The sequence below is a fragment of the Odontomachus brunneus genome, unplaced genomic scaffold, assembly GCF_010583005.1.
Source record: "Odontomachus brunneus isolate Ranch 3 - 2012 unplaced genomic scaffold, Obru_v1 Obru_scaffold_335, whole genome shotgun sequence".
NCBI classification, from domain to species: domain Eukaryota; kingdom Metazoa; phylum Arthropoda; class Insecta; order Hymenoptera; family Formicidae; genus Odontomachus; species Odontomachus brunneus.
In genome coordinates, this window is record NW_022639785.1 from 13,231 (window position 1) to 23,376 (window position 10,146).

The following is a 10,146-nucleotide window of genomic DNA, read 5'->3' on the forward strand; positions in this document are numbered from 1 at the left end:
TAAGTAAATATTTTATTCTTTTATAAATCATCACGGTTATATAAGATATACACTCGATATTGTTATACACCTGCTTATAAACCTGCTATGGAGCGCAAAAAGGAAGCGAAGGAGGATGCAAAGGAGGAGGCAAAGGAGGAGAAAAGCGGTATGTATGAACGTTATAATGATAGTAATTAATAAAAATATTAATGACAATTAAAATTTCTTGGTTTATTTTTATAGAAAAGTAGATGAAATGCCGCCACAACACCACCGCGCATATAGAGGTGGGCGGGGCGTTCGCAAGTGGGTTTTGCGGCGACAAGTGTAGGCAGCCATACAGTCCGTCATGCGGAGCATTACCGCAGTAGCAGGTGTGCGGCATGTTTCGCAGACGGACCTACGTATGCCAGATGGGGCGGTCGGTGGGACCAACCGGGCCGCAGCCTTACTAAAAAATAAGAGTTTGTATGTTAACTGTTTTTAAAATGATTTAAAACGTTTTTTTTTGTTATATTTATTTGTTTTATAGATTATGTAGTATAATAGTAGTAATTGTAATAGTTAATAGTTAATTATATAGTTATAATAGTAATAAGTAATAATTATAATAGTAATAGTAATAGTTAAGTAATAGTTATAATAGTAATAATAAGTAATAGTAATAGTAATAGTTATAATAGTAATAATAATAGTAATAGTTATAATAATAATAGTAATAATAATACTAATAAAAATTTGGGAATATAATATATAATAATAAAAGTGATAATAAAAAGTAATAAAAAATGTAATAATAAAAATATTTTTAAGGAGCCGGCCCTGTAACAGAAAGAATATTACAATTATTAAAAGAATAAATAGAATTTTGTAAATAGTGGAGACAGTAGAGGAAAATTGTAACAAACCTTGTTTTTAATAAGGCCTATCACGTTGGCCCCGGCCGCGTTGGCCTCTCCAGCCACCTCTGGGATGGGAGCGCTCGGCCGACCGTCTGTTCACAACTGCTATGGATCATATGACGGACAATATATCCTGTTGTGTTCGAGCTTCTTCTCGCTCCCGTCGCTCTCTAGCAATGCTGCCGGTTCTATAGCCGCGACGGCGCCTTGGCGGCATTTCATTTTCTTTTTCTGTAAAAATAAAACAAGAAATTTTAATTTTCATTAATATTTCTATTATTTACTATTATTATAACGTGTAATGTTACTTTAAGGTGAGTTTACTCAAGCAACATCACGTGTCCGGACGACCTTTGAGTTTATGCCACAAAGGAATGATTTCACAACGGTTTTCTAATTGAATTAATAATACGTTTATTATAATATTATTCAGTCATGCACAATCGGTTGAATACACTATTAATACACTGCACTTGTTAGATATGAATGTCTTTACAAACTTCTATGATAAAGAGTACTTCAAATACGTGCCGTAGCTTTCTTATTCTTTACTAATACCTTCACGGAAATTCTCCTTCCTTATTACTGAAGGTCCAACTAATAAACTCTTACGTTTATGAACAAATTGACTACTCACCAAAGGTGAATGTCTTTTAACGAACAAATAGAGAATAACTTGATTATACCATCCTATCTTATAGAAAGCTTACGGTCCGTCCAAAAACTAACGACTCTCTCCTATTTCTTACTTCTAACTGCTCTCTACCGATTCTCTTTTACTGATCTCTCTCTCTCCTAGCTCGTACCCTCAGTTTTTATAATGCGCGCGCGGAGGTGGGGAAGTTCGTCTCCTCGTACGCCTCTAGAGGTTCAGTTGCATGCAGTTAGATGGCGTATGAATGTCGATATCCGCTGATATCTTACAGATCGACCATCCTGACCTTACATTCATCTCGAATGTCGTAGTTAATTAATCAATTAGCTCAAACAAAGACATTTATATTCATTTAAGTGACAATCTGTGAATTAGTGAACTTTGCTGTTCCGATCTTAATTGTAAGTATATCAAATCTTATTTCTATCTCTTTCTCAAGAAGTATAACTGGTCCAAAGCCTTTATGTACTAATCAGCTAACAAGATTATTCTCCGGTACCTTAATTGTCTTGATCCATGGTTTGATCTTATCCGACGATAAAATCGAATTGTATGGTCTGGCCGTAATGTTAAAACCTGGTATTTCTTTAATAACATATTGGTTATTATTCAAAACTTTCGATACTAAATATGGGCCTTTATACTTATGTTTCAGTTTTTTATTAACATCTGGTTTAGCCTGAAGATCTTTAATAAGGACAAATTCACCCTCTTAACAATACCCTCTTAACTATACTAAGTAGGCTTTTTATGAATTGAATCATAATTGGACTTGTTATACTGCTTAAGTCGGTTAGTCGCTTCCAACGCCAAATTGCTTGCCTTCGAACGCTCTTTCTCTAATTCGGTATCAATTTTTGTTATCGCTCGCACGAACTCGCTTAAATCTTTATCTGCGTGATTGCGTTGTTCTATACCTAATAATATTTTACTTGGCGTTGTATTAATAGATGTATGGTGAGTGTTATTCAATACATACTGAATTTGACTCAATTGCTTATTCCATTTGTCTGTTTTTTCCGTCGTTCTTGAAAGGGACGATTTTAAAAATCTATTTACGCGTTCCGCTATTCCATTAGCCCAAGGAGCGGCTACTGCTACTTTTTGATGATTAATTTGATATTCTTTTATAAACTCGGCAAATTAAGACGAAGTAAAAGCTGTACCTCGATCAGAGATCATACAATTAGGAGCACCGAATACATCGAATATCATACGCATTAATTTGCAGGTTTCACGTGTTCCAGTCGTACGCGATGGATACAACCAAGAGAATCTGGTGAACGCATCTACAACTACCAAAATATATTTATAACCTTCTTCAGTCGGCTGTAAAGGACCAAAATGATTTACGTGCATTGTCTGCAATAGAGTAGAGGCAACAGAGACTATCTGCATTTCTCCTTCATTGCCATGTCGTGACGCATTCGCTAATAGGCAAATGATGCAATTCTCTATATAATCCTTTATTCTCTTCCGCATAGTTGGAAACCAATACCGATATAAATTTTGTCTTACGTCTTCTCAATACCGCAATGTGCTAATTGATCATGATGTATCCGTATCAAATTTGTTATCATAGTTTCCGGTATGACAAATCTTGGACGATCTGTAGCTTTTCGATAAATTAGTCCATCAATTAATTGAAATTTCTCATGATCCGAAAATTCTAATTGCTCTGCTAATTTTTTTAAATTTACATCCTGTAACTGTCTGAATTCTAATTCACGTTCTAAAGGAAAAGATTCTACATAAGAAATTCTGCGACTCAAAGCATCCACGTGTTTCATATTGACGTTAGATCTATGTATAACGGTGAAGGTATAATTCTGTAATTGTAAAGTCCATCTTGCTATTCTGGGATTCAGATTAGCCTTGTTAATGGAGTAAACAATTGCATTGCAATCTGTAACTATCTTAAAATTCATACCGTACAAGTAAATATGAAAACGTTGAACGGCTTTAACAATTGCTAACATTTCCAGTTCAAAACTATAATAGTTAACCTCAGCTTTGTTTGTTACCTGACTATAGTATGTTATCGGAGCCCACTGACCCGAAGCTTGTTTTTGCAACAGAATGCCGCCTAGCCCTTGAGAACTAGCATCTGTATGCAACTCCGTTTCAGCCGATGGATCAAAATGTCTAAGAACTGGGTATGATACCAGTTTTCTTTTAAGTTTATCAAAAGCTTGTTTAACGTGTTCGGTTATACAAAATGTTTCGATTTTCTTTAACAAATCAGTTAACGGTTTAGCCACGAGTGCATAGCCTTCGATGAATTTTCTAAAATAGTTTGTTAATCCTAAGAAACGTTGTAACTCATGTATATTTTTTGGAAGAGGAAATGAATCAATTGCCTGTGTATGTCTGTCACTCAATGTGATTCCTTCTGAATTGATTATGTATCCTAAGAATTCTATTTGAGATTTTAAGAAAAAACATTTTCTATAATTTAACTCGAACCCGTATTGTTTAAGAATGATTAAAACTTCTTTAAGTACTTGTAAATGTTCTTCAATAGTATTTGTTGGTATCAAAATGTCATCTATATACACAATTACTTTATCTTTCCGTATGAGAGGCTGTAATACTTGTACTATTCGCTTTTGAAACTCTGCCGGAGCTTCACAATAACCATAATAATCTGGTACATTCAAACTGCCCATTTGGAGTGGCAAACGAAAAGTATTTCATGTGATCCGGATGAACTTTGATCTGGTGAAATCCATCACGCAAATCTAATAAAGTAAAGATTTTTTTATTGGACAATTTTGACAAACAATCTTCAATTAAAGGAAATGGGTATTTTTGTTTTAAAATTCTCTCATTCAAAAGTCTCAAATCTACACAGAGCCTAATTGAATCGTTTCTCTTTCTTATCGGAACTACCCTTGCGCAATATGGTGATACGCTCGGTTTTATAATTCCGCGTTGTAATAAATCATCTGTGATTTTTTGAATTGCTTCTCTTTCTGCTACAGCGAACTTACGCGGAGCATACGCATATGTAGTAAGGTTTTCTAAATTAACTTGCACTGCATAGTCGTCTTCAATTTTAGGTATTTGACTATTTTCTATCTCTAAAATTAATTTTACTAATTTTTCCTTAACCGTAAAACCAAAATCAATTGACACTGATTCTAAAATATCCTCCAAACTATCGTTTTTCGAAGATATTTCCATATCTGCAAATTCTTTATTAAACACATTTAAAACTTGATTATTATTTTCTACCTGAGTAGGAAAAAGGAAATGTACCTTCTCTTGTACAAGGAAATCGCGACCAATTATTATATCTGTTCCTATATTATTTACATTAGCGACATACAACAATATTTGAATACGACGTTCGCCAAAACTATCTAACTTAATTGAAGTAATTATCGAACCAAGAATACTAATTTCTTGACCGTTTACTGTTTCGAAACGATCATCCGACTTTTGTAAATTTTCTCCTGTCTTATTAAAGAAACGTTTATACAATTTAACCGTTATAAGTGAAATTGGACTGCCTGTGTCTATCATGGCATGCAATTTACATTTAATTTTATTAATTTCAAGAACCCTAACATACGGATTCCCAGGCCGTAAATCCTCATGCGACTGTTGATTTATTATTCCTACCAATTGTGATCCATCTCTCGAAGTCGACGCTACTCCTGATCCTGCTTGAACAATAGATGTTATCGACCGACCCGATTGAGCTTGTTCTTTTCGACGCAGTTTATAACAATCTTGTTTGGTATGACCTTTCATCTTACAATAATAACATGTAAGCTCACTGGTGCTATAACAATTTTTAGCTGATGCCCTCGTTTATTACAATTTAGACAAATATTACCTTTATTACCTACAGGTTTGTTGGTTGAGGAAAACGTTTTATCCAATTTGAGAACTCCCTTTGTAATGATTCGCATCTTAACTAAGAATTGATCTACCGTATTTACCTCTAAAGTGAGTGCCGTTGCATTTAACAAGCTAATAGTGATGCCACTAATTAACAGATTAATGATATCTTCTACAGGTAAATTAAGACGATGTAATAAGGCTAATTTGTCAATAGCATATTGGTCAAAAGTTTCTTTGTAATGAAGCCATTTTCTTGCTTCTATTTTCTGCATCGTTATGTGGAATGGAACTCGTTTATCAAACATTTTAATCAAATGATCACTTAATAATAACCATGATTCTAATATCGATCTAGATTGAAAATCAAACCAACGTCGCGCCTCTTTAACCAATTTTGATGAAACGACTAGCAAAATTAAATTATCTTGAATACCGTGAGTAGATGCAACCTGGTTGACCCTTTGTACCTATACGTGGACGTTCTCTGTTTCCATACCTCCGAACTCTGGAATCTAAGATGACACCAAGATAGTATATTCGCAGAAGGCACTGCCATCGTATTCGGAAGAATGACTGGGGCTGCTTGCGCTGGCATAGTCTGCTGACAGAGACCTGCATCCACACCTCCACTGCTGCCAGAAGTCGATTCGCCTTGGTCCGGTGAGACAACAACACCCGTAATATTTCCGTTCACAGCACTTGCTATTTTTGCTAATACTTGCTGCTGCTGGTGCATAGCGACTTTCTGTTGCTCCACGAACTGCTGCTGATTTTGAATACATGTCGTTAATGCGGACATCATCCTCGTGAACATGCTCTCCATTTTTGAATTGGATCCATTTGCAGATGTTGTGGGACGAGATCCTTCCGGAGAAATTGAATCGCCATTTTCCGAAATCAATCTAGCTGTCGGAGCATTAACCATTAGAGTATCCATTGGATGGGTTATCGAAATCATTTCCCTCATCGGGCTATTCAATTCCCAATGGTTTACTATAGCATCAATCAACGAATTCCGATCTCCATGAGCTTTTAATTGATATTTATTGGTTTCCGCTTTCAATTATTCCATCGTCATATTGTCTAAGGCAAGTCGATCCATGATTATCTCTTTCTTGTAACGACCGGGTTTTTTTTTTTTCGAATTACTGTCTCTCAATATCTCTTATTTTCAAGTCCTGCAATCACCTTATACTGTTTATGTTTCTAATGTTCTTCTTAGAGAAACCGTGTGATACCGTAGCACTAATGTGTCACGTGCAATAATACGTGTTCAAAGTCACCAACACTTTCTCATATGGTCTCAAGCGGCAAAAACGTTAACAATAACAGTTAAGTTCAAATGATTTCCAGTAACCACTGTTGATTATCTCAAGGTCTTGTAACAATAACGAGCCGGATTATGTATGTCTTATCCCACTTCTGACGTAGTTGTAATGTTACTTTAAGGTGAGTTTATTCAAGAAACATCACGTGTCCGGATGACCTTCGGGTTTATGCCACAAAGAAATGATTTCACAACGGTTTTCTAATTGAATTAATAATACGTTTATTATAATATTGTTCAGTCGTGCACAATCGGTTGAATACACTGTTAATACACTGCACTTGTTAGATATACTGAATGTCTTTACAAACTTCTATAATAAAGAGTTCAAATACGTAATCTAGCTTTCTTATTCTTTACTAATACCTTCACGGAAATTCTCCTTCCTTATTACTGAAGGTCCAACTAATAAACTCTTACGTTTATGAACAAATTGACTACCCACCAAAGGTGAATGTCTTTTAACGAACAAATAGAGAGTAACTTGATTATACTACCCTATCTTATAGAAAGCTTACGGTCCGTCCAAAAACTAACGACTTTCTCCTATTTCTTACTTCTAACTGCTCTCTACCGATTCTCTTTTACTGATCTCTCTCTCTCCTAGCTCATACCCTCGGCTTTTATAATGCGCGCGCGGAGGTGGGGAAGTTCGTCTCCTCGTACGCCTCTAGAGGTTCAGTTGCATGCAGTTAGATAGCGTATGAATGTCGATATCCACTGATATCTTACAAACGTTAATACATACCGCTTCCTTTTTCTTTCTCTTCCTCCATTTTAATGTTTGTTGCTTCCTCTTTCGAGGAAGAACCGGAGAAGAAAGAGGAGGAGAACTCAAGCAATTTTTGCTCCTCCGCTGATGTTAATTCTGTAAAACAAAAATAAATACAAATTACAGACACGTCAGAAATTAGATATTTGAAGGAATATATTTTATATTCATTTGCACAAATAATATAGAATATCCAGTAACCAGTGTATTTATAGTATACTTGTGATATAAAAAGTTTTTGTACCGATTGTTTCTTGACTTCGGACATGTTCCAACTTCAGGAGAGAAACAACCACTGCTTCACATGCTTGTGCTGTCACATATTACGAGAACTAAAGGAGTAGATATTTATATGCCATTCTTCTGCTCTCGTAATAAGTGACAAAGCAGTGGTTGTCTCTCTTCTGGAATTGGAACGCGTTCCGAAGTCAACAAACAATCGGTGCAGAAATCTTTACATCACCAGTGTAAAGATAAATTAGATCAAAATGAAAAAAAGTTTCCTCTACCATTATGCGAGCAATTAGGTAAAATCTTGAGTTATTAACAGAAGAAGATTCGTTAACAATCATGCGCTACACGGTAAATGAACTATGATAGCAACGTCTGCTGCTGTGTTTGTATATTAGGTCTAACTAAACAAAAAAATTATCTATCATTTTGCAAATAATCACATAGAATTTGTTATAGATTGAAGAAGATTGTTGCATTATTGCGCATAATCACACAACAATCTATATTAATTAATAATTAGACATCAATGTATTTCTGAGCAAAATTATATAGGATTTTCTTGTTTAGTTAGACTGAATATACAAGCACACGGCGGCAGAGATTGGTATCACAGCTCATGTAACGTGTGGCGCATGATCATTAACGAATCTTCTTTTATTAATAACTCATTATTTTGCGTGGTTGTTCACATTGCTACAGGATTTTTTTTCATTTTTACCTAATCTATCTGTACACGAAATGTATAACTTATTGGATAAGTTATATATTCACTCTGTAGAAATTAAAAGATAAAAAGGACGTACCATGGGCCGTATCGGCAGGTGACTCTTCTGTTACTGTAACATACAATTCATAATTTTATTATATTTCACACTTCTTAAATGTAATATTTTTTTTACAAGATATAATAGGTAGGTAGAGATATTCAAAAAGTAAAGATACAAGGCTCATACAAAATTTTATACAGGGTATAGCAAAAGTACCGGAACGGCAAGATAACTCGGCGGGGGAGCATTTTAGAGAAAAATGTTTCAGACAAAAGTTGTAAGGCTTAAAAAAACGCATTCAACGATAGTAGTTATTTGACATAGGATGGCGTCGCCAAGGTCAGAACAAGGTCAACTTTGCTTTTTTAAATAGAAACATATTTTTTATTAATTGTGCAATTTTTATTTCTTGATATTTTTTGGTAAAGTTGATAGAATTCAAGTAAAAAATTATTGAAACCAATAATCTTGTAGATATTTACGTAAATATCTTAGAAAATAGAGGTCATATAAAAAATTTTTTCAAGCAAAAGTTGTTTGCGTTTTTATGTTGAATAAAATGCCGTAATAAAAAATGTGTGTTTCTATTTAAAAAAGCAAAGTTGACCTTGTTCTGACCTTGGCGACGCCATCCTATGTCAAATAACTACTATCGTTGAATGCGTTTTTTTAAGCCTTACAACTTTTGTCTGAAATATTTTTCTCTAAAATGCTACCCCGCCGAGTTATTTTGCCTTTCCGGTACTTTTGCTATAACCTGTATACATGCATAAAAACATTTTTTTTAGCCTTTTATCTTTTCAAATATCTCTTCTTCTTACCTTTCAGACGGCGCATTTTTTAGCTTGGTGACTCCATTGCTAGATACTTTTCTATTTCTATCTGAAAATTAGAATATTTCCATAATACACATTTGATACAAATAAGAATTTTTTTATTCATATATTAAATTCATTCACTGGTTTATAAACAAAAGTCAAGATTCATTTATCAATGACAAATGAGAGATAGTGCTTCATAGGTTACTCTGAACCTCACAGCAAACTGTTACTTTTGCACGCTAGGTCTTCAGTGAGTAGCTGCTGCTTGCTAGAAATGAGTGAAACTGAAGGCAGCAAATTTATTTTTTAACACATTATACAATATAACACTATACCTACACGATAACTTTAGCTTCTAAATAATGTTAACAAATAAAAAATTAAGGAATAATTTCTTAGACCCTGATTTCTTTTTTGCTAACATTAATTAGAACCTAAAGTCATCGTGTAGTGTATTATTAGGTGGTAAACTTAGTTCCTGCGGTTTTTTTGTTTAAAAAACTCATTTATTTCGACATCAAAAGCAAAAAATACATTAATCGAAGTATTTTCCCTCGCTAGCTATACATTTTTCCCATTTTTCGGGCAACACGTAGATTCCGCGACGATAGAACGATTGATCTTTTGATGCAATCCATTCGTCGATCCATTTTCGCACATCCTCGTAATTTCTGAAGTGTGTATCCACCAAACCGTGCTGCATCGACCGGAACAAGTAATAGTCCGAAGGAGCTAAGTCTGGTGAATACGCTGGGTGCGGGAGAACTTCCCACTCGAGCTGCATCAGTGTTTCTTTGACGGCTTTGGCAACGTGTGGTCGAGCGTTGTCGTGCA

General features: G+C 34.8%; 1 protein-coding gene across 3 annotated transcripts; it reads right to left on the minus strand.

Annotated features, from left to right (window-relative positions):
- Positions 1-740: 740 nt before the first annotated feature.
- Positions 741-7,288, minus strand: LOC116853491. Of its 3 annotated transcripts, XR_004379992.1 has the most exons (3): positions 5,888-7,288; positions 891-1,115; positions 741-804 (listed from the first exon to the last, which is right to left on the minus strand). XR_004379992.1 is itself a non-coding variant. In XM_032834622.1 (2 exons), the coding sequence occupies exons 1-2, from the start codon at positions 6,356-6,358 to the stop codon at positions 990-992; spliced, it is 597 nt and encodes a 198-aa protein (XP_032690513.1). In that variant the 5' UTR covers positions 6,359-7,288; the 3' UTR covers positions 815-989. The 3 variants fall into 3 exon arrangements, 1 of the variants encoding a protein (XP_032690513.1); XM_032834622.1 differs by lacking the exon at positions 741-804 and having other exon boundaries at positions 815-1,115; XR_004379993.1 differs by lacking the exons at positions 741-804; positions 5,888-7,288 and adding an exon at positions 1,443-2,027 and having other exon boundaries at positions 970-1,115.
- Positions 7,289-10,146: the final 2,858 nt, after the last annotated feature.